Genomic DNA, 24,481 nt, shown 5'->3' with positions numbered 1-24,481 from the left:
AGGATGTGAATCATGGCTTAGGTAGGGGGATGATTTAGCACCAAACTAGGATTTATTTGCCAAAATGGATACTTTTGATGAGAGTAAGTTTGTGTGTTTGTAGAATCATGTTGTAAGGTGCTGAAATATATTGGGTTGGCCAAAAAGTTCCTTCAGTTTTTAAGTAAAAATAAAAGACACATTTTTCATTTTCACCAGGAACTTTACTGAACAACATATTCACTCTTTTGTTCCACTACCTTCTGCCATTTTTCAGGCAACTTCATCATAATTCCATCTTCCCCAAACTTTTTATCTTTCTGAGCAAAGAACTGTTCCAGGTGCCTTTTACAGTATTCCAGGGAATTGAAAGTTTTTCCATTAGGAGAATTTTGTAAAGAAATTCTTTTCTTTTCAGGCAACTTCAGGCAACTTCATCATAATTCCATCTTCCCCAAACTTTTTATCTTTCTGAGCAAAGAACTGTTCCAGGTGCCTTTTACAGTATTCCAGGGAATTGAAAGTTTTTCCATTAGGAGAATTTCGTAAAGACTGAAATAAATGGAAATCTGAAGGTGTAACATCTGGTGAATACGTTGGATGAATCAGAACTTCCCAGCCAAGCTCTAACAGTTCTTGCCTGGTCATCAAAGAAACATGCAGTCTTGCGTTATCCTGATGGAAGATTATGCATTTTCTGTTGACTAATTCTGGATGCTTTTCATTGAGTGCTGCTTTCAGTTGGTCTAACTGGGAGCAGTACTTGGTTGAATTAATCATTCGGTTTTCTGGCAGGCGCTCATAATAGTGGACTCCCTTCCAATCCCACCATATACACAACATCACTTTCTTTGGATCAAGACTGGCCTTTGGTGTGGTTGGTGGTGGTTAATTCAGCCTGCCCCATGATCTCTTCCGTTCCACATTTTTGTACAGTATCCACTTTTCATTGCCCATCACATATTTTTGAACAAAAACAGAACGTTTTCGTAACGTTTAAATAGAGAATTGCATGCAGAAATACGGACAAGAAGGTTTTTTACTTAACTTATGTGGAACCCAAATATGAAAGCGATGAACATAACCAAGCTGGTGCAAATGGTTTTCAATGCTTGATTTGGATATTTTGAGTATGTCGGCTATCTCCCGTGTGGTATAATGTTGACTGTTCTCAATTAATGTCTTGATTTGATCGTATCAACTTCAACTGCTCTACCCGACTGTGGAGCATCAACCAGCGAGAAATCTCCAGCACGAAACTTCGCAAACCACCTTTGACATGTTCGATCAGTCACAGCACCTTCTCCATACACTGCACAAATCTTTTTTTGCGTTTCAGTTGCGTTTTTACCTTTCTTGAAATAATAAAGCATAATATGCTGAAAATGTTGTTTTTCTTCAATATTAAAATGGCTACACAAAAATTCACCAATTTTGATGTTTTTTTAAAAATGCACACTGATATGACAGCTGTCACAATACAATCTAACAAAATTGTTTCGAATGAAGTTAAAGACAACTAAGCGCTGCTAGAGTCATCTTACAGAAAAAAACCAAACAAACCTTTTGGCCAACCCAATAGTATATGGTTTCAGTCCTTTTTCTCTAATTGTGAAAGGCCCCTGTCCTAACTGAGGAACCACTGCCTTGGCTCATGGGGACTTAAGTGATGGCCACACTCATCAGTGCTGTCCTGACCTCATAAAAATATACTGAGACGTGAGGAAAGGAGAAGCCACTGCTCTTTCCAAATGGGAATGGCATAGGGTCTGAAGTGACAATGATTCTCTCCTTGTCTCTTGGCAATTGTTTAAGTTGCTCTGTTCATAGAGGAAATAATGTAGCTTATGTTTGAATAAGTTTTTTTAAAAATTAGTGGAATGTTATATTTCAGTGGTTAAAATTTGTCAGCTCATGAATGGACTGATTCAGGAGAGGCCAGATTTCCACTGCTCTGCCTCTTAGGCCCCACTGGCCTCAGAAGAGTCCCTTCATTTGTTCATTTGTCTTTCATTTGCTTTGAGCACTTTGGCTCCAAGTTTAAGGTAAATTCTGTGCAAAATGGGAAGAGGCAACCCTAATGGACACTATTTATGAAAAGAATTTGCTGAGTATCTTCACCAGAGGCGGCAGATCTGAAGCTGGATTTTTCTCACTGGTAAATAGAACAAATGGGGACATTTTATATTGCAAAGATGTTAGTTATAATAGTTATTTTTTCTGATGATAGTAACTAAATCTTTAGACATATACTTGAATTCCAAAATGAATTATGCCTCTATTCAGGTAAAATAAAATTTCTGATGTGGAAATTTATACATTAATTTGTTGTTTTCATTTTCCAATGCAAGAACTGCTGGTGAGGTGAAATGACTGTGCGGTTTTATTATAGCTTGTGTACTAGTTAGGGTTCTCCATAGAAACAGAACCAATAGGAGATACACACACACACACACACACACACACACACATACCTATACCTATACATATACAGAGAGAGAGATGTATTTTAAGGAGCTGACTCACACAATTGTGGCAGCCAGCAAGTCTGAAATGTGCAGGACAGGTCTGCAGGCTGGACACTCAGGGAAGAGCTGACATTGCAACCCAAGTTCAAAGGCAGTCTGGAGTCAGAATTCCCTCTTCTTGGGACCTCTGTCTTTTTTTTACCTAAGGCCTTTAACTGATTGGATGAGACCCACCCTATGGAGGCTGGTCTGCTTTACTCAAAGTCTACCGACTTAAATATTAATCATATCTAAAAAAATTACCTTCACAGCAACATCTAGACTAGTGTTTGACCAAAAACTGGCCTAGCCAAGTCAACACATAAAATTAAGCATTATAGCTTGTTAATTAATAAATGTCCATAAGTTTACAACAAGTACATACCCTGGAATGAATGAGACATTCATACTGCACCAAATCATCTGATTAAAAGACAAAAACACAGGGATAGATTGGGAGTTTGGGACTGATATGTACACACTGCTATCTTTAAAATAAAATGCTTTTCCATTAAAAAAAAAGACAAAGACATATTTTTGAGACTTAGATGTTCAGAGCTCACATAGACCTCTTACTCACCAGGGATGGGCAGACCAAAAATCATATTCTTTGGGCCAGTTTTTCCCAGCCCTGGGCCTGCTTCCCAGCTCCCACTCCCATAACTGCCATCTGCAGACCTGTCCCCTTTCACACACACACACCCACCACCACCACCCCCAGCTGGAGTTTGTGATGGAGAATAGAGTGTACCCATCCATGGGTATGGTCTGGCTTGGGACATTAAGTCTAACTCAACCATTTCATTTTACAGAAGGAGAAAAAGGCTCAGAGGAAACTCTTGAAAAGAATTTGTTCACTGTAGTAGTATTGAAACCGAGCAGGACCCTGCGGGGCCCTCCCAGGTACAAAAGCGCTTCCATGTACAAAAGCGCTTCCATGACCCGTTTCTTGTTTGTAGAAAAGCTGTAGTCTCTGAGGCCCCCCCTGAGTCGCAAAAGAGCAGGCTCAAGCAGTTCATGATTAGGACAACAGAGTCACAGAATCTTTAGTTCCTCCCTGAAGAACGTAGATAACAGTGTCTGATGCACATTCCTGAATTGTTTTGCAAAATACTAAAACCACTACCATATGGAAAAAGCTAACTGTATGATGACTAGCCTACAGCCATGACATAAGCTGCTCCATCTTACACAATTTGCAAGAACCGGCCTCAAGGAAATGGAGACAAATCGACCTGGAATTGAAGATTAACTGCACTTAAAACAATCAAGATGACACCGACCAGACCACCACATGACCAGTTTCAAGATGTTTGTTGGAGCTGACTGTGCTGTTCTGCACACTCCTGAAACTTCTCCGTTTTTCCCTGTAAAACCCTTTCCCTCTAACTGACAAGTGGGAAATGGTTTGGGGGTTGCTAGTCCACCATCTCCCTAGGTTGCCGGCTTCCTGAATAAAGCATCTTTCTATTTTCAACAACCCTTGTCTCTTGGAACACTGAGCAAGAGCAGCTGAACCTGAGATCGGTTCCAGCTCCAGCTGGTAACTATTTTTAAGCACCTTATTTGAAAAGTCATTTGTCATAAGGAAAACAAAACCCATATTGTAAAGGTGACAAGGCAAAAAGGGTAACTCTTGAGCAATATTATTCCAAGTTGTGATGAGGATAAACTATCAGTCAGGGTCAAGGTTTAGCTAGGTAGGGCACATCTTCCTCCAGGAACCCAGAACAATATCACAACAATTTCTGATTCAACACAGTGTAAACATTCTTATGGCTTTCCGGTGTAAGAGAACTCTATAGGTGTAGAATATAGAGTTTATAAATAAAGCCCTCACCTTTCAGGTTGGAGTCTAAGAAATGATAATTATAATAGAAACAATAAATAATAATAATAATTAATTCTAATAACTACAAAAGAATGAATATAATTACTGCATATGAGCCACTGTGCTCCTCTCACAGGCATTTTTCTCATTTAAATTACATATTCTTGGGCTTCCCTGGTGGCACAGTGGTTAAGAATCTGCCTGTCAATGCAGGGGACATGGGTTCGAGCCCTGGTCCGGGAGGATCCCACATGCGCGGAGCAACTAAGCCCGTGTGCCACAACTACTGAGCCTGCGCTCTAGAGCCCACGTGCCACAACTACTGAAGCCCGTGCGCCTAGAGCCTGTGCTCCTCAATAAGAGAAACCACCAGAATGAGAAGCCGGCGCACCACAACGAAGAGTAGCCCCCGCTCACCGCAACCAGAGAAAAGCCCGCGCGCAGCAAAGAAGGCCCAACGCAGCCAAAGATAAATAAATAAATTTGTTTTAAAAAATTACATATTCTTTGTGGGTACAGATAAGGAAAAAATTTACTCAGGGTCACTGAGGGCTCAGCTACCCGGACTCCAACTGAGTTGGCTCAAGTCCCCAGTCCGTGCTCCTAGCACTAGACTCAAGTTGCCCAACCTGCACTTTCTCATTCAGCAATGGGGCCAGGGTCACTTTTCAAGGTGCTTTCCAAATTTAGGTGGACACGGGGCCAGTCTTACTCAGCCACCGGGTTAATTCGGTGAGGGGGTGGGGGTGGCGTGGGGTGGAAAACAAATTGACGGTTTGTTGGGTTCATCTAGTTAAAGAAAGAAAGATAAGAAGGGGGAGGAGGAGGTCGAATTCATAGGTTGGAATATTTGTGCTCCTCTTGAGCTTCGAAAACTATTTGCCCGCAAAACAACTGTAAAAGAATCGTTCTTGAGATTATAAATGCTGTAACTACCGTACCAACAGGAGTATCGCCAAGTGCTTAAGTCATCCACGCCGTCTGTTCCTACTGCAACCCCTTATTAGGAGCACAAGCAGGCAAAACCTGGGCAGCGATCGCCGGGCTGGGCGCTGGTCCGGCATTGCCCACGCCCAACGCGCGCAGCCGAGGGTCGGCTCCCGGCCGGCGGGAGCCGGTCTGGGAGCACCTGACCACTCCTCCCTTCTGCCGGCTCTCTGGGCGGGCCCGGGCCGGGGGCGGGCGCGGCGGCGGCGGAGGCGGCGGCGCTGAGGCACGACCGCTGCCGCGCGGCTTAAGACTAGGGCGGTGGCTCTGTTGGTCTGTCGGCCTTCGTCCTACGTAGCAGGGCGCGCGCGGCCGCGATGAGCTGGAACCTGCTGCTCTGGCTGCTGGCGCTGTGCGCGCTGCTCGCTCTCGTGGTGCAGCTGCTACGCTTCCTGCGGGCCGACGGCGACCTGACCCTGCTGTGGGCCGAGTGGCAGGGGCGACGCCCAGGTGAGGACCCACAGTCGCCTTTCCGGAGTGGGAGGCCGGGCTTCGTGCGGTCCGATTTCCGCTGCCTTTGCGTCCCTCGCGAAGGGTGGCGTGGAGCTTCCGGGAAGCGAGGCTGCGTCTTTCCCCGGGGCTGCGGTTCGGGGAGGAAGGGTCCGGGGCCTTTTGTCTTCTGTCCTGGTCCATATGGACTTCCCTGGTTGCCAGCATAAGAGAGCATTGTGGGGTGCCCACAGATCTCAGAATTCTCAACCCCGCTCCCAGGGATTCAAATGCAGCGTGGGAGGACAATACTTTGAGAAAGTGCGTTCGTAAAGGAGACTCCTTTTGAGGCTACTTTGTGCGGTTGTTTATCTGCCATTTCTCACTCTACTCAGAGTAGCGAAATTAAATTTGAGGTAATCCAGAGTCACCCACATACCTGCTTACTCACTGGGATAAAAGTATAACCATAGAAAGAACTGGATTGGCGTTTTGCCTGGAGGAAGATCATTACTGGCATACTAAAAGGCGTTCTGCCTGTCTCACTTTTATCTTTGCCCTGCTTAATATTTGATGGTCGTTTACTAAACGCATTCTATGTGCTAAGCACTGGGCTAGGCCCTTTTCACACATGACAGGTCACCTTTTCAGTGACTCTTAAGCTTATTTTCCAGATAGGGAAACTAATGCTCAGAGAAATTCAATAGACTACCCAGAGCTAGGCTTTGGATCTGTAAGGGCCAGGGGGGAAGTGGGATTTCCCTGGACCTAGTTTCCTGTATGAAACTATCCAAATTATGTGAGGAGGTTTGCTTGGAAGTGATAACTAGTATGCTTTAAAAATGGAGCCAGGCATATACCCTGAGAAAACCATAATTCAAAAAGAGACATGTACCCCAATGTTCGTTGCAGCACTATTTACAATAGCCAGGAGGACATGGAAGCAACCTAAATGTCCATTGACAGATGAATGGATAAAGAAGATGTGGCACATATATACAATGGAATGTTACTCAGTCATAAAAAGGAACGAAAGTGAGTTATTTGTAATGAGGTGGATGGACCTAGAGTCTGTCATACAGGGTGAAGTAAGTCAGAAAGAGAAAAACAAATACCGTATGCTAACGCACATATATGGAATCTAAATAAAAGGTAATGATGAACCTAGTGGCAGGGCAGGAATAGAGATGCAGATATAGAGAACGGACTGTAGGACACGGCGTGGCGGTGGGGGGGGGCGAGGCGGGGTTGGGAAGCTGGGACGAAGTGAGAGAGTAGCACTGACATATATACCTTACCAAATGTAAAATAGGTAGCTGGTGGGAAGCTGCTGCCTAGCACAGGGAGATCAGCTCAATGTTTTGTGATGACCTAGAGGGGTGGGATAAGGAGGGTGGGAGGGAGGCTCCAGAGGGAGAGGATATGGGGATATATGTATACATATGGCTGATTCACTTTGCTGTACTGCAGAAACTAACACAACAGTGTAAAGCAATTATACTCCATTAAAACTGTTAAAAAAAAAAAAAACCCAAAAACTGGAGCCAGGGAGGGGAGAGGAGCCATATCACTTACACAGGGGTGAGAATTGGTTCTTGGGGACAGAAAAAATTCTTAGATGGTACAATGTTTTATGCCCCTCCAAAGCTCATCTCTATCCAACAAAATATTATTCCTTAGTAGTTCATTTTTCTTCTTGGGTTTTTTGGGGGTATAGCATGTGTAGGGCTGACATTGAGTTCATGGAAAATACATAACACATGTGCAAGATCAGGGCTACAGAACTATGGTAAATAGATGGCTGTGATTGGTAGACTTTCTCTTAGTCGTTTGCTCCATCTCAACAGATGGAATGCATGTGCCTATTGGCTGCTTTGTGGATGTTTGTGTTTGATCCTCAGTGCTTTTGTGTTAAATTGGACTTTGAGAATTCCATAAAAATATCTTATATTTTATTATTCTATAAAAGTTATTCAACTGATAATGTCAAGTGCTGAAAAGGAAAAATGTTGACAATATCTAGCAGCTAGTTAAATGAAAAGTTATTTTAACATATCAAGTAAAAGTTAAGGTGGCTAAAGGTAATTTTTAAGAAATTCATTTAGTTTTTTCAGTGTCTTACTTTTGCTGGAAAAGTATCAGTTTTGAAGGGTTTTTTAATACATTTAATTACTTTGCTATTATTATGTAGCTGTATAATTTGCCAATTTACATATGTAATATAATACATTACAATTTAAGTAAATACATTACAAGTTATTTAGCAAAATAACTTTTGTAAGTTTACAGTTGTAAAGTTAAATGTTAATAGCTTTTAAATTTTAACTTAACTTTTAACTTAATTTTTAAAGTTCACCATTCTTAAACCTGCATTGACTGAAGAGTAAACTTTATAGAACTCCTTTTATGTGTAAAGCAAGATAGATATATGTAAATACATAAACAGATGTACAGTATATCTGTGAAATTAAAATGTCTTGGAGGAGTTATTAGGAAAAAGTGACTAAAAAGACATTTAGGGGCTGGGGGTGGGGGTGAGGTGATAATGAAAAAAAGTTAAAGGAACATGAAGATAGACTCAAGTTCCCAAAACAGCTCAGCCTGCAAAGATGGGTAGACTCTTTGAAGGTTAAAAAAAAATTATCCTCTTTTTCTTCTCTATAGGTTTATTACTTTTTGTCACTTTAAAAAATAGACAATATACTCACATAAGGCAAATTTTAAAAATACAAAGGGATGTGTGGTGACAAGTAAAGCTCTCTTCCACCCTTGTCTCCCAGCCACCCAGTATGCCTCTTTGGAGGCAACCACCATTTCCTGCCTTTTATGTATCCTTCTGGAGATAGTCTCTGCATTTCCAAGCATGTATCTCACATGGTGAAATTTAAGAGTGACTAATTTTAGTTATTGCATGTAGATGCAGAAAAATCCATGGCACCAGTCCAGAGTAGGAAAAGTCTCAACAGCAGCACATGTGAGGAAGACTCAGATTTTAGTTGGCCGTAACCTCGATGTGAGTCAACTGTGAAGTGCCAGAAAAGATTAGGCAATCCTGGGAGATGTTTAGTGTCTGATGGAACAAACTGCAAACAACAGCAGATGTCTTCTGAATACCTGCTTGTGTTGGCCTCTGTGCTGGGCACTGGGGACACAGCAGTGACTGAGCCAGCCACTGCCTGGGCCCTCACGGAGCCTCCCTTCTGAGGGACAAGGGAAGCGATTTAGTCATGTCACCTTGCTCTGAACTGTCCAGACCCCATGGGAATCCTGTGTCCTGCTCTGGCCGGCTCCTTTCAGTAGGAACATTGACCAGCTGGAGCTTGTGCAGAGGGTATGAGCAGAAGAGTGAGGAAATCGGATGCCATGTCATCTGAGGGAAGGTAGCAGAAATTGGAGGTGTTTAGCCTTAGAGAAGCAAGAGATGAAAGGATGTAGGGAGGACATAACAGCTGTCTTCAAATAAATGAGACACTGTCATGTGCAAAACAGGCTTGATTTATTCTTCCTGACACCACAAGGCAGAAGTGCTGCCAATGGCTGCTGGTCCATAGAAGTTAAAAAGTTATCAGTATAAGAAAGAATCTCTGAACCCCTTAAATGATTAGACTTGCCTTAAAAAGGAACCGGTGCCTCAGAGATAAAGATAACTAGCTTACTCTTCCTGTGAGGAAATTAAGTAGATCGTAGTCAACAGCCTGAGGGGAGAATTCTGAAACTGGGTTGAGGGTTGAACTCTAAGTGTCCTTCCAACTCCAAGAATCTGCTTTCAGAAGCTCTTTAGGGGAGGCCAGTTATGTATGCCAGATTCTGTTGAATTGTTAAACAAAAGTTGGTGCTGAATAAAAAAGTTTTCTTCTCCAGAGTGGGAAGAAGGGTGCCAGAACTGCAGGTGTACTAAGGTAAATGTGAGCCTGTGGGTTTTCATTGTTGCCTTTAAATAATGTTTGCATATTGGTATACAAATGAAGAAATCTTTGTTAGTTCTGTGCTAGTTAGTAAATAGTTACAAACAAATTATATTCACCTTGGAGTCTTGTGTATTGCAGAACTTTGGAACAATGAGTCGTCAATGAATGACTATGAATATACATTCTGCTTTTCCTGATAAAGTCCTTCAGGAAGGATGCTCAGTTGAGCCTTTCCACAAAAGTACATCAGATGTGGGAGTTCCCTGGTGGTCTAGTGGTTAGGACTTGGAGCTTTCACTGCCGTGGCCCAGGTTGGGGAACTGAGATCCTTCAAGCTGCAGCCAAAAAAAAAAAAAAAAAGATGATAGGAAAGCATTGTAGCCCAGACACAGTATTTGGGATGTTTCTGTCCTTACTTCAGATATTTACATGACACCTCTTTCCTGAGGACATTTTCTTGAATGGCTAAGATAGTTGGGTTCTAAGATATTGATCTTATTAAAACGTGGTCAGTGTAGGCTAGTGATCACAGTGTGGGCTTTGGAGCTAGATATACCTGGACTCCTATCCTAGCTCTGCCAGGGTTCTTGGGTGTTTATTCAACAGTGATTTATGGAGTGCTTTCTCTATGCGAGTCTCTGTGCGATGCACTGAGGACACAGCAGTGAATAAGGGAGTCAGGGTTCTAGCCTTAAGGAAATTTACAGTCTAGTGCTGTAAATTAATCTCTGTAAACCTCAGTTTCCTTTTCTATAAAACTGAGATAATTCTTGTTTCATAAGGTCCTTGTGAGGGTTTTCATAAGGTAATATGATTAAGCACATAGGAAGCAATGAAAAAATGTTAAGCCATTAAAGTTAGTAACCCCATTGCCCCTGGCTGGAGAAATTACAACATACAATGTGTTTTGCTGCCAAAAAGTCCATTTGTTAATCAATTTTAGCAACAATTGCAGTTGACATTTTATTAAGCACTGAGTATGTGTCACACACTGCTCTGAGTGCTTTACACATTTTAACTCATTTCTCTCAACAGTCCTATGAAGGAGGTTTTATTATTAATTCAGTTTTCCAGGTTTGGAAAATTAAGGCACCGAGTTCTCACATGGGAGCATTTCATTGCTGTGTGTGACACAGCTGGAACTTAAGCCGATAGTCTCCAGAGCTCGTACTGATTACCCGCCAGTTAGGTTTTAGAATTATTTGACTAAAACAGTAAACTAGTTTCCTGATTTTAACTTTTCTGATCTAAAATCAGCAAGGTGTATCTTAAATAAAACCTTGTTTGCTATTTTTGATAAATAACACATTTTAATAAACAAGGCACACAGGAACACTGCACTACAGTGACTCTCTATGAATTCAGATGGACGGTGGCTATCGTGTGCTTCAGTGCAAATAAGTTTTTCACTGGAGAATAAACCACTCATCATTGCTTTATTTTTACAATTTTTACAATCTTTAACAAGACGATACTTGGGCAAGCAGAGTACATTTCATTGCTCATATGTATTTCTTCTTGGGTGAACTACTAGATTCTTCTAAGGTGAAAGCTCAGGCATTTGGGGGGCACTAAAAACCTTTAGTTGATAGGCATCAGATATGATTGACAAATGGGGAAAACATGACTTTAAAAATCCAGGGTGATTCTACCATACCCTAGAGTAGAACTTGGTATATTCAGATTTGCAAGAAATTAGAATAATAGAATTGAAAACTGGATGGGACTTTTAGTGATCATCTTATCTGAATCCCTCATTTATGAATAAGGAAAGTGAGAATGTGAATCCAGATACTTTCTATTTACTTACCCTTACTTTTCTTGATCAAATATACAGATAAATAGAGTCTTAGAGTCAGACCATGGAGTTATACCTTGAAGTAAAGTCTGGAAAACTCACCAAGAGTCTAGCATACACAAAATAACATGTTGATAACTGCTACTAATGTGATTTGTAGCACTAAGTAGGAAGTGTTTTCTTAGGATATTTAATTAAAAAAAATTTAAACCACTTTATTGAGGTATGATTATAAGAAACTGTCCATATTTAATGTATACAACTGGATGAGTTTGGGGATAAGTATACACCTGTGAGACCATCACCACAATCAAGGCTGTAAACATAGGATATTTAAATTTTTAAGCGCCACACATTATGTCTTCATATTCAGTGATATTGTTTAAAACTACTTTTTTCCTTTGGTTAATCTTTGATTTATGGATGTAACTCATAGCTTATTTTCTCCCCTCAATCCCCACTCCTTTTTCAATAGAATGGGAGCTGACTGATATGGTGGTGTGGGTGACTGGAGCATCAAGTGGGATTGGTGAAGAGCTGGCTTACCAGCTGTCCAAACTAGGAGTTTCTCTTGTGCTGTCATCCAGAAGAGTGCATGAGCTGGAAAGGGTGAAAAGAAGATGCCTTGGTAAGTACATCTAAAAGAGCAGCGGTGCTTCCTAGAAGTAAATCAGAACCCAAAGTCAAAATTTGGCAATTTTAGAGAGAAGAGGGGGATTCTCCTGGGCAGTGGACTCTGTTTCCAAATGCTCTACGTGCTTTGATCCAAGTCCTCTTCCTTTTGTCATCTCTTAGTTAGCTGGCCTGGCCTTTTTCTTCTTTTTTTCTGCCACATTTCTACTTTTTTTTTGACACTGGTTCTTAGCATTAGGGAGTGACCATCAATTCTCTCAAATGCTAGTGGATTTTTAGTGACCAGATAAATGTCTTACACTTTTGTCTTAAAGAAAGAACAGTTTGGTTCTTATGTATGATATACATGTATGTAACCAGAAAAATTTAATTGACATTTTGGTAAAACATCAGATATTAAAATCATAGGAAATGGTATAAGATTTTTGTTACCAGGAATAAACAGGAATAGAGTTAAATTTTTTTGGGGGGGGGAATGCCACACATGTGGGAATCTTAGTTCCCGGACCAAGGATCGTACCCATGCCACTTTGCAGTGGAAGCACGGAGTCTTAATCACTGGACCACTAGGGAAGTCTCGGAATAGAATTAAGTTTGAAAAATGCAACTTGAGGTAGTATTTTTCATATATATAGGACAACAATGTTTTTGTCGGTTTGGGTTTTGGTGTAGTTATGTTCACAGTGAAAGCAGCCTCAAGTAATAAAGTTATTATTTCTCATGGGACATTTAGTATCTACACTGAAATAATTTTGAGTTTTCCAGTAGACCATTTTTTGGGTCATTTACCTGTCATTCTTTAAAAATCTTTCTTTCACTTTGCTGATGGAACTAACCACCCAGAAACAGAGTTAGTTGCCAAGGCCACAAGCCCTCTTTCACGATATTGCTTTCAAAGGCTTCTTGTGTTTTTGAACTGGGCCACTTCTTAACGGCAGTTGCTCCTCCTCTGTTGAGACTTGCACTGGCAGAAATGAACCATAACAGCATTTCTTAGCTGGAGTAAGGCTGTTTCCTTTTGTCAGATCATTAGTCCAAACTATTTCTTTTAAAAAACAGTTACTGTTTCACAATTTACTCCTTTGCCCATAAAGCCTTTACACCTCTTGTTTTCTCTACTTACTTGTTTTTCTTATTGAAACACAACCTTGTTGTATTTCAAGGTTATTCAAGGAAATTAGTTTCAGTTGCTCTTTTGATGAACAGAAATAGAAAGGGCCATTATAGCACAACTTGTTTCTTGGTTGCGAATTTCAGGATTGTATCCTTTTCCTTGTTTGCCTCCTAGAAACCTTAGCCTCTGGAAGGAAGCTTCTATGTGTCATGGGACTGGAGGACTCAACTTATTGATTTTCAGCATAAAATTTTTAAAAATGTGCTTAAAAATCAAGTAGTGAACCTGTCATATAACAGTTGTACAGATGTACCTCTGTACTTCTAAAGAAATTGCTCTAAAATTTTTGCTTTTTTTAGTTTGTAATATAATCTTGATTTCTTCCAGAGTCTGTTCCAATATTAGGCTGTATATATTCAAGCTGAAGAGAGGAATTCTGCTTCCTGTGTACCCAGCTTTTTGTCCGATGATATGTTGCCATATCACCACCAGTCCTCTTCTTGGTCACTGAAGAGAACCTCATCCACAGGGCCACCCAGAAACAAGTTCATTGCCAAATGTGGTTGTAGGGTGGGTGTTAAATGTTAATGTAAATAGCACATGACTTCCACATTAATTTTTAAGTGTCTTTATTTAGAGAACGGCAATTTGAAAGGAAAAGATATACTCATTTTGCCCCTTGACCTGACTAACAGAAGTTCCCATGAAATGGCTACCAAAGCGGTTCTCCAGGAGTTTGGCAAAGTAAGTAGCATTTTGAGTGCATGAATCTTGCTTTGAAGTAGCTGCAAAAGAGATTCCCATCTATGGTGCTGTCATTCAAAGGGCTTTAGGCAAATGGGTTCATGCAGTGTGATGAAGGCCCATGAGTTGGGCCTCTTAATCTCTGAGTCTGTGGCTTTATGTAATTAGAACTTTTCCTCCCTTAACAAATACTAACTCCTCCATGTAGAACAAAAGAAGCTAAAAATCCACTGTGCCTATTATTTTTGTGACACATTATTTTCCATAAAAAGTCACTTAAGTTGAGAATTTAGTTCCATAGGTGAATTCTGATTTTCATTTTATCTTTTTTATTGCTGACTTCTGGAAATATACCATCCTGTTCCATTGATTCATCAAGTTAACAATATAACCAGCCATCCCTGGGAATTCCAACAATACATTTACAGGTCATCTCTAAAGTGCCTCTTTTCTGATTTTCTTTAATTAGATTGACATTCTGGTCAACAATGGTGGAGTATCCCAGCGTTCTTTGTGTGTGGACACCAGCCTGGACGTCTACAAGGAGCTAATAGAGGTTAACTACTTAGGGACGGTGTCCTTGACAAAGTGTGTTCTGCCTCACATGATTGAGAGGAAGCAAGGAAAAATTGTTACTGTGACTAGCCTCCTGGGTGTTATATCTGCACCCCTTTCTGCTGGATATTGTGCCAGCAAACATGCTCTTCAGGTAAGGCTGCCAAAACTGAACTCGGATAGAACTGACCTGAATGTGTATATGGGGCATATGGCCTTCACTGCAAGAGATCAACGGAACTGGGTAGTGATGTACGGAGACAGAGAGAGACCCAAGGAGATCTCGGGTAGAAGACTTACCCAGAAGATGCTAAAAAAGACTTGAGTCTTACATGCCTCTTCCTAATTTAGCAAACATGTCTTGAGCACCTACACTGTGTCATGCACTGCAACAGGTCCTGGGAGTATAAAGGTGATAAGATATGATATGATCCCTGCCCTTGAAAACTGTATAGTCTAGTTGACATGTCACCCTTTACCTTATCCTCGTTTCTAACACATCTTCATGGCAAATTTGGGGTCTACCCCTTGTTTCTTCTACACCCATTTCAGGATGTACTTGTCCTCCTCATTTCTGTGACTTCTTTTTCCTTCCCCATTGTTGTTGGTGTTTATTTTACCTGAATTTCTAAATGTACATGCATGTCAGATGTAGGAGCTGCCCACTGAATGATGAGCCCTGCGTTTCATATCCCTACTGGGACTAGCCTTGACTCTGTTTACTCTGATTTCATTGGAAGAAGAAAATCTAGTTAAGGCAGAGTCTCGGAGAAAGCTTAATTTGGCTTGCATAATTTATGAGATGTGAATATTAGAAACGAATGAATTTTTAATGTTGGCTCAAGAGTGGATAAGAAATGTTACTAAACTATAACATGGAGCAAATTAAATCGTAAGGCCAGTAGGAGGAGAATGATTAAGAAAGACAAATGATTTATAATTAATGCTGTTGAAGGTCAGTTTAAGTAGAATGTTTCACTGTTGGAATAATGAGATGCAATAGTTGAATGGTCATCAGTTTCATGAAAATTTGAAGCTTTGGTTCCTTAGGATCCTCTTTCTGCTGTGAAGAGCAGACAGTTGCAGAGTGATGAAATGAAATACGGGAGTGATGATTTCCTCATATTTGGTAATGGGGTATCATTTACTTCCTGCAGAGCAGTTGGGCAAGTCTCCGGCAGGCAGATGAGGGAAGTTGGCCACCCCATCTGTTTCACACTTAGTGTCTCATAAGACATGCAGGATGCTTTCAGTCAAACACAATATGAGTTGTCTGGCCTGCCCTCCAAGACTCACTGTTTTATTATTGGATTTGATCATCTGATACCATGTGGCAGGTTGAGACTCTGGTTATACCAGTAGCTGAACACTGAGACCAGGAGGCTCTTTTTGAAGAGCACATTTCCTTCCCCGATACCCAGCAAGCTAGAGAGTGAACTTATTTGTCATTCAGAGGTTCACACACTATACTAGATGTGATTTCAAACAAGGAGAGGTTTTCGTGTCTGGTGTATTGGCTTTCATGGTGTCCTCTCCCTTCTTTTGCTTACAGTGGCAGAAGGTTAAGGGTGCAGGAGTTCATTCATGAAGCCTTTTTTCCTGTCCATCAGTCAGGCACTGTATTAGTCTCTGACAGCGTGAACCCTCAAAGACCCTGTGTTTGTTAGGCATCAGCATTAAAGGCTGGTAACTGTTTGATGTTATTGGATCATAAATGAATGTACCCTGGGTTAGCTGCTTAGGCTTTTCAGTTAATTCAGTTTATCACAATGTAGTCTTGGAATATTTCCTGATTTAGAGAGGAGATGAAGGGATGTAGATGTTTACTCCCTATTTGGTTTAGAAATGGGCAGTATCCTGTAAGTCTAGAGGGTCCAGCTTGTTTTTACAAAAGCCATTGAGTAAGCAATCATATTACATTTTTAACTAGCTGTGTACTCTCTTACTACCCCCAAAATATAAATCTTTGCTGAAACTAATTATCTATTCAAATAGTAATTGAAAAGGTTGAACTGTTCCTCTATGATAGTTTCGGTTTAGTACTAATCCCCGCTTGCTCCCCCTTGCCCCAACATCTGCACTTTAGGCCACTTCGAGGGAGAAAAAGAAACCCAGCCTCAGTGATGCTCAATGGAGAACATGCAACCCTTTTGGAGTGGGGAGCTGGCGGCGACTAGGTGGGAGGGTGTATCAGACTCTCCAGGGGTAGTCTCTCACTTATTCAGTGCTAAATCACTGGTGGCACGAGCTGCCACTGCCAATGCGGGGATGAACCATTCATACCTGGAAAGAGCCGAGAATGCCTCTTCTAGATTGCCTTCAGTCTTACACTTAAAAATGCCTCATCTTGCGTAATTACATTTCCTATCCTTTACTCAGGCATTTCAGAACATATTTTCTGCTGCTGTTGTCCTTTATAAAAAGTTGAAAAGGGGCTTCCCTGGTGGCGCAGTGGTTGAGAGTCCGCCTGCCGATGCAGGGGACACGGGTTCGTGCCCCGGTCCGGGAAGATCCCACATGCCGCGGAGCGGCTGGGCCCATGAGCCATGGCCGCTGAGCCTGCGCGTCCGGAGCCTGTGCTCCGCAACGGGAGAGGCCACAACAGTGAGAGGCCCGCGTATCGCAAAGAAAAAAGAAACAAAAAAGTTGAAGAAAAGTAATTCCATGCTATTAGTAAACATGAGGTATGTGTCTGTATTTAATTTTACTTGCTTTTTTTTTTTTTTTGCCTTTTAGGGGTTTTTTAATACGCTCCGAATTGAACTTGCTACATACCCAGGTATAATAGTTTCTAACATTTGCCCAGGACCTGTGCAATCAAATATTGTGAAGAATGCCCTAACTGAAGAAGTCACCAAGGTAAAAATTTCTAGTTGGGGAATAATTTGAGTGCTTTAGTAGTTATACACTGGCATCATATCACTATGCCTCAGGGTTTTCATGTTAGAATTGCTTATGAACTCTTTACAGAACTTAACTCAGCATTAGGAAAATGGTTAAGGTTAGCTGATAGGGCTTTGGCATCCAGTTTTAATAAAAGCTAAAGAAATTACTAAGATACTGCTAATAAGTAATCCACTATTATGTGCGCTATCAGTATTTTAAAAACCCAGTTTTAATCAATTCACAAATTATAGCAACACTGAAAGGTTCTGTGTGGCTGAATTTTGGTACATTAAATCTTACTGGGATTTTAAAAAGGGATTATGGTGAAGGAGCTTAGAAAAAAGCTTGTTGAGTTGTACTAATTTTAGGTTAGCCTCACCCAGGCCTGTGCTTCCCTCAGCTCATAGATTACACATGTGATCTATCAAATGAATAGTGAATGTCTCATGAAGAATCCAGTATCACTCACTAATACAAAAATCCCTCTAAAGGCCATGAAATTTTCCTTCTTCTCCACTAATATTTCTATTGAGATATAAATCTATATATGCTTCTATGTAAATGTTTATATATACAGTTTACATTTTCACATTTTCTGTGGAGGCACTATGGTAAAATAGAATAAGCACTCTATTATAGGAATCAAGGGACTTGGAATATAGAACTGGCTACTACTAAATGATCTGTGTGAGCACAGGTAAGTTACTGCCTTTCTGGGCCTCAGTTTATTTGTAGAATGGTAGTGGGTTAACTAGAGTAGCAGTACCAGATTTGTTCAATACCAAGAAACCGCTTTTATCTTCTTCCTCCATTTCATCCTCATGGACTCCATATTTTATAGAATTTCTATGTATTAATTTAAAATTTTTTACTAAGTGACATGGAATTATCATTAAGTACTTTAAGACGGTACAATTCTAATTAAAAGCAGAGAACTTTTATCTTGTAGTTAGCCTGCACAATCTTATCTGGTTAAGTGTATGAATTCCATTAGGCTTTTTGAAATATTACAAATAGCTTATAGGAACCCATTAGTACCTGTGGGGACTCCTAAGGGGCATGAGGCCACTTTAAAGGAGTCACTCAACTAGATGTCTTCTGGGTCCTTTCCAGCCTAAAAGTTCTGTGAGATAACTTGGATAAATACACATCCCTCACTAATTTTTCACAATTTTCTTAGACTACAGGCAGCAATGCAGATCAGTCCCACAAGATGGCAGCCAGTCGTTGTGTGCAGCTGATGTTAATCAGCATGGCCAATGATTTGAAGGAAGTTTGGATCGCGGATCAGCCTTTTTTGTTAATGGCATATTTGTGGCAGTATATGCCAACCTGGGCCTGGTGGATAACCGACAAATTAGGGAAGAAAAGGATTGAGAACTTTAAGAATGGTGTGGTAAGACCGATTTATACATTTCTGAATACATATCCGTCTTGTAGGAAAGTATGACATCTTCTAGTGCTTGAAAACTAACCTTCCACCAACCTCATGATATAAATACAAAAGGTATAGAAAGTTTTCCATTCCCCCATGCATATCTGTTGGTTTACTATAAATTACTACTGGTCTTGGAGAAAGTTTTCTACAAGGTAAAATCAAATCAAGGATTGCCATTTTTTCTTCTATACTTACTGTTTGGCTAGTGTATGGGCCAAAATGCTTTTTCTCTACCATGTGTCCCCACAAACTCCAACCCATCTTACAAGTTTACATCCTACAAGTGTCACCTCCTTGGGTTGATACCTGGCCTCCCCTCCCATTTCTCCCCAGGACTTGGTGTACCTCAGCCCTGTGCCTACCTCCGTCAAAGCACTTCCACACTATTAAAAGAGATGCACTCTTACATGTAGTGCTGGTTCCTTTGACTTTGTTCCAGAAGCACTTTGCACATCTGAGATGTGTCTAGGAAAATACGCTGATCGCTCATTCTTTCAGCACTCATTCTTCCAGAAAAGTAAGGAATGTTATAAACTATTTCTGAGAAAATTGTGACCATCAAAAGAGTTTAATGTATAAACAGCACAGGATATGTAATGAGTTAAGCTAAAAATTATAGATCATATAGATATGATTATGCAAAGAAGCATTATTTCTGTGGATGGTTTTTACTGTTAAAGTATTTCTTTCAGTGATTACTACCTTCTTTTAGAAATGTTAGCAGGGATTGTATATAAGGAGAATTATAAAATGGGATCATACCATTTGTATCATTATATAACCTACCACTATTTAAGCAATCACAAATTGTTAGACATTTGTTCCAGCTTTTTGCAGGACGGTGAAAATGAATTAGTGAAAAAAGCAAAAAACAAAAGAAAACAAAATACTTAAAGAGACTTAAAGGTTCTAAAACTTTCAATATGCACTAACATGTCTAGAGCTTGAAAAATCATGAAGGGGGCTATTCATTTTCTACTAACTAGTTTGCTTTGGGCCAAAACATTTATAAGTGTTTTGGTAACATTAAGTCCCAACACTGGGACTTGGTAGTGTGGGATGGTTCCGAAGGTAGAGCTTCATCAAATATTACAACTGGGTTTGAAATTTAGAGGACAGCAGATATAGTGGCATTGTGCCCAGTGATGGATAAGAGTTGAGAGGGAAAGGCCACCTTACTAAAGAGGTGACACAGCATCCTGGTTAAGAGCATGGAGCCTGGTGCCGGTCTACCTAGGTTGAAATCCCAGCTCTACCCCATACTCGTCCCATGACCCCAGGCAAGTTACTTCTCTCTCAGTCTCCCCATCTACAAAATGGAGACTACTGATAGCACCTAGGCATAGGACTGTTATGGGGAGTAAATAAGTTAGTATGTGGAAAGCTCTTAAAACATACCGTGGAGTGTTATGATTATTAAGTATTAGCTGTTAATGCTTTTGTTTTGATGGCAGGAGGATATTCAGCAAACAGTAAAGATCAAAGAGTTAAATAATATGGCAGAGAGAGAATGCATTATAGAAATAATTGTTTCAGAGGGCAAAGAAGGACTAGGGGCTAGAGTTTCAGTCTCAGTGTAGCAGCTGTTCTTTCAGGAATGTCCGTAAGAAGGATTTTTTTTTGTTTACAGAATACCTAACTGCAAGATATAAACATCACTCAGCAAATCTAGGCACTTCATTACATCTCACATTTGCTAAAAATAATGACCTCTCTCTTCCTACCGACATCTTTAAAATATTGCTTATTACGTGGTCTTACTGCTTTATCACTTTATGATAAACTGGGCATCCTTTCATTTCCCAAAACCATTTCTGAGATATACCTTATTCTTTACACAAAACCCTAGAAACTTTTAAAAGTTGTTCCTCTTTTTTTTTTTTACTTAATTCTCTCCTCCTTGCTTCTTTCCTCCCCACTGTTATTTTGTATTGTATATATCCATCTCCTTATTGAAATTTGTTTATAAGCATCTAAGTTAAGAGATGCCAGTATTATCCCAAACTAAATGTACTTGTTGATAATACTTGAATTTGTTTCTGTCATTTAAGGTAGGAACATTATGTCTGGAACTTTGTTTTGATGAATCATTATTCATTTTAGGCATAAAGAATTGCATTGAATTTTGTGTTATAATTTATGTCTTATTTAGTGCAAATTCTTGAAAGTGGTAAATGGATATCTTCCCAAATGAAATGTCACCTCTTAGAGACTGAGTTGCCTTGTTTTACTCTTTAAGCAATGTACTCAAAGTCCAAAAAAGATTTTGAAGTTGTCTGTCAATTATTTTAATTCTAAAGACACTGTTCTTTGTATTTACTAAGGCAAGTCAGTGTAGGTATGACATGCTGATCCAGAAGAGTAATAATAGAAATTTCAGCATTTATGAAATGGCATAGTCAGATGCTAACAAATGACAAGGAAATAACTATGCTAAGCCCATTAGAGATATTTTTGTGTAGATCTAGAATTTTGGCTATGATTTTTATTCTGACTTAAGCATTTGCCCAGGTTTTATAAGGATTCTCAACAGTGAATCATAATGATATAGCTCCTCAAAACAGAAGAAATTAATTGTCAAAAACCGGGGTAGAAGAGACTGATTCATGTTTCTGTCATTCTGTTATAGGATGCAGACTCCTCTTATTTTAAAATCTGGAAGACAAAATATCAGTGAAGGAGTACTTGCATTTTTCAAGCCAATGGAAAGAGAAACGGAAAACATAACAACAGCAATTTTCTTATGCACTGAAGACTTATTTGTGATTTTACTTCTTAATAGATACAACTTTCCTTTCAATGTGTAATAAATAAGATTGCCAGGAGTCTTGCAATAAGGGTATTAATACATACTACATTCCTGGATTAAAGAGCATTTTAACATACTCTAGCATGTATGCTTAAAATCTAGGTTAGCAGAATGCCAACCAAAGAATTACAGTAATCCATTTAGCATAAATGCATGGAATATTACATGAAGCAGAGTGCTGGGGAATGGGCAGATATAAAGAAGTGTCTGAAATGGCATGCTTCCAAGGTGCTTACACTCTCTTGGAAGAGCTGACAGGTACAAATGTCTGGAATTTGAAGCTGTAGGTAGGACTCATAGCAGCCATAATTTATTAAAAATCTATTATATGTCATTTGCTGTACTGAGGTGCTTTGTAATTAGTTAATTCACTTATTTCTCATAACAGCCCTCTAAGGTAGGTGGTATTATCCACCTTAATAGATGAAGAAAGAAATGACCAAAGCAAGTAGGTGTTACTTTCCCAAGGTCACAGAGCTCGTAAGGGGTAAAGCCTGGGTTAAATTCAGCTCAGGAAGATTCCATTGGCAACTTCTTATTTTAGTTATTATCATTAATTTTACTTTAATCTTTAGCACCTTATAGTAGAAAACATGCATAGGCCATAATAGAAGGGAGAAGAACAGGGGAAGAAGAACATGGTTCTTATGTATAAGCAGTTCACAGGTTACCTATAGACAAGGTAACACCCATAAAATAACTGGAATAGTTGGTGGAGAAGTTGAAGACCACCCCGGTGGCTATCTTTGGGAAATGGGGAAGGTGTAAATGGTGGAGTGATACCATGAGGTACAGCAAGTAAAAGCAATGGAATAAATGCATACATGGCAAGATGGATATATCCTAGAAGCACGGTGATGAGTGAAGAAAGTAAATGATGACTATAACAATTCTGTTTACATATACTTAAATTTATGTGCACAGAAGATAGTGCTCCTTTTGTCCACAGGGGATCCCAGATAATGGAATTATTAAACACAGGCTTGAAAATTATGTTTGGTATATTTAAAGATATAAAACACAAGATTGAGAATCTCAGCAGCAACCTAAGTGTCCATTGATGAATAAAGAAGATGTTGTGTATTTATATAAAATGTAATATTACTCAGCCATTAAAAAAAGAAATCTTGCCACTTGATACAACATGGATGGATCTAGAGGGTATTATGCTAAGTGAAATATGTCAAAGAAAAATACCACATGATCTCACTAATATGTGTAATTTAAAAAAAAGAAAACAAGGGCTTCCCTGGTGGCGCAGTGGTTGAGAGTCTGCCTGCCGATGCAGGGGACATGGGTTCGTGCCCCGGTCCGGGAAGATCCCACATGCCACGGAGCGGCTGGGCCTGTGAGCCATGGCCACTGAGCCTGCGCGTCCGAAGCCTGTGCTCCGTAACGGGAGAGGCCACAACAGTGAGAGGCCCGCGTACTGCAAAAAAAAAAGAAAACAAAAAACAGACACGCAGCCACAGAGAAAACACGGGTGATTATTGTGGGGTAGGGGGCAAAATAGGTGAAGGGGATTAAGAGGAAAAAGCCTCCAGTTATAAACCCCTGTGGGTTTGTTCCTATTGTCTGTTGTTTCTCTTGGATTTGGCTCATGTTGTCTTATCTCCTCAGGTGCTTTATTTTAGATGGTCCAACATAAATATGAAAAATTATAAAAATAACTTAAAAGGTCCAGAGAAGATGTACATTTGCTCTGGGTATTAGCTAGGTACACTACAAATCCAGGGTCACCTTAATCCAGTTTTAGAGATTGAAAAGATTGAAAATGTATCTATTTTTTTTGTTCACCCTCTTTCTTTGGAGAGCCCTGGACTCCATTTTTTAACCCTCTAACTTAGTAGCAAGTCTGCCAAAAGTGTTATCTTCTCAGCCACCTCTTCCTTAATTGGCAAATATTCCTAGAAGAAAAGCAGCTCAAATGCTGAGCTCAGGTCTCTTAAGTTTCATTTTGCCTTGGATCTTGGTTGGTGATATAATTCTTCACTGTCTTCTTGGTTCTCTGATACCTTTAAACAGACTTAAAAATATTATTTTGCCCAGCTTTCCTAATTCTCTGTGAGATGTCTCATGTGAATTACCTAGGCAGTACTAAGGTAGAAGTCAGAAAAGCTGGTATTAGGGCAAGTTCAATCAGGTCAGATATTTTGAATATATGAGATGGAGATAAATAGTTACACATACAGGTTCAGTGCTAAGAAGAGAGGTTGAGTACATGTATTTGAACATCATCGACTTATTGATGATATTTTAGGTCTTGGGAGTGAATGAGAATTGTCTGTGGTGAAATGTAGAGTAAGAAGAGGGGGCCTGAACCAGTTGTTAAGAAATTCCAAAATTTAGATGTCAGGTGGAAAAGGAAAAGCAGCAAAGGTGATTGAGAAGGAGTAGTCAGGGAGACAGGAAGAAAATGAAGATAATGTAGTGTCAGGGAAGCCCAAAAGAAAAAAATTCAAGGAGTTGTCAAATGTGTCAAATGCTACTTAGAAAACAAATAAGACGAGAATATAAAAGTAACTATAGTTGACCCTCGAATAGTGCTGGGGTTTTAATCTGCATATAATTTAGAGTGGGCCCTCTGTATCCGTGGTTCCTCCTTATCTGTGGATTCAATTGACTTTGTATCTTAGTATTTACTACTGAAAAAAATCCACGTACAAGTGGACCTGCACAGTTCAAACCCACGTTGTTCAAGGGCCAGCTGTAGTTGGTTTGACAGTATGAAGGTAAACAATGACTTTAATAAAAACTTTCTTTATCTGGGGGGATAGTAGAGATGGAATCCAGACTGGAATGTTTTGACAAGTGAATGAAGATGAGGAAACTTGGCCATGAAAAGAAATGGAGGGACATGGCG

The 24,481-nt window shown here is 40.0% G+C and overlaps 1 protein-coding gene across 1 annotated transcript; it reads left to right on the top strand.

Annotated features, from left to right (window-relative positions):
• Positions 1 to 5,473: 5,473 nt before the first annotated feature.
• On the top strand, positions 5,474 to 21,952 carry DHRS7 (dehydrogenase/reductase 7). The gene is made up of 7 exons (XM_030855145.3): positions 5,474 to 5,754; positions 11,915 to 12,067; positions 13,824 to 13,930; positions 14,400 to 14,639; positions 17,222 to 17,344; positions 18,552 to 18,767; positions 21,439 to 21,952. Exons 1-7 carry the CDS (start codon positions 5,622 to 5,624, stop codon positions 21,484 to 21,486), a joined length of 1,020 nt encoding a protein of 339 aa, XP_030711005.1. The 5' UTR covers positions 5,474 to 5,621; the 3' UTR covers positions 21,487 to 21,952.
• Positions 21,953 to 24,481: the final 2,529 nt, after the last annotated feature.

The sequence above is a fragment of the Globicephala melas genome, chromosome 2, assembly GCF_963455315.2.
Source record: "Globicephala melas chromosome 2, mGloMel1.2, whole genome shotgun sequence".
In the NCBI taxonomy this organism is placed as follows: Eukaryota; Metazoa; Chordata; class Mammalia; order Artiodactyla; family Delphinidae; genus Globicephala; species Globicephala melas.
Note: the sequence above shows the minus strand (reverse complement) of the source record. Positions and strands in the feature narration are given on the sequence as shown.

What these genes read in the sequence shown, in the direction of transcription:
- DHRS7 (XM_030855145.3), top strand. Translation starts at nt 5,622, where the DNA reads ATGAGCTGGAACCTGCTGCTCTGGCTGCTGGCGCTGTGCGCGCTGCTC. An exon ending in CCAGCAAACATGCTCTTCAG is followed by an intron (nt 14,640 to 17,221) that starts GTAAGGCTGCCA and finishes TTTGCCTTTTAG; the next exon opens with GGGTTTTTTAATACGCTCCG. An exon ending in AGAACTTTAAGAATGGTGTG is followed by an intron (nt 18,768 to 21,438) that starts GTAAGACCGATT and finishes ATTCTGTTATAG; the next exon opens with GATGCAGACTCCTCTTATTT.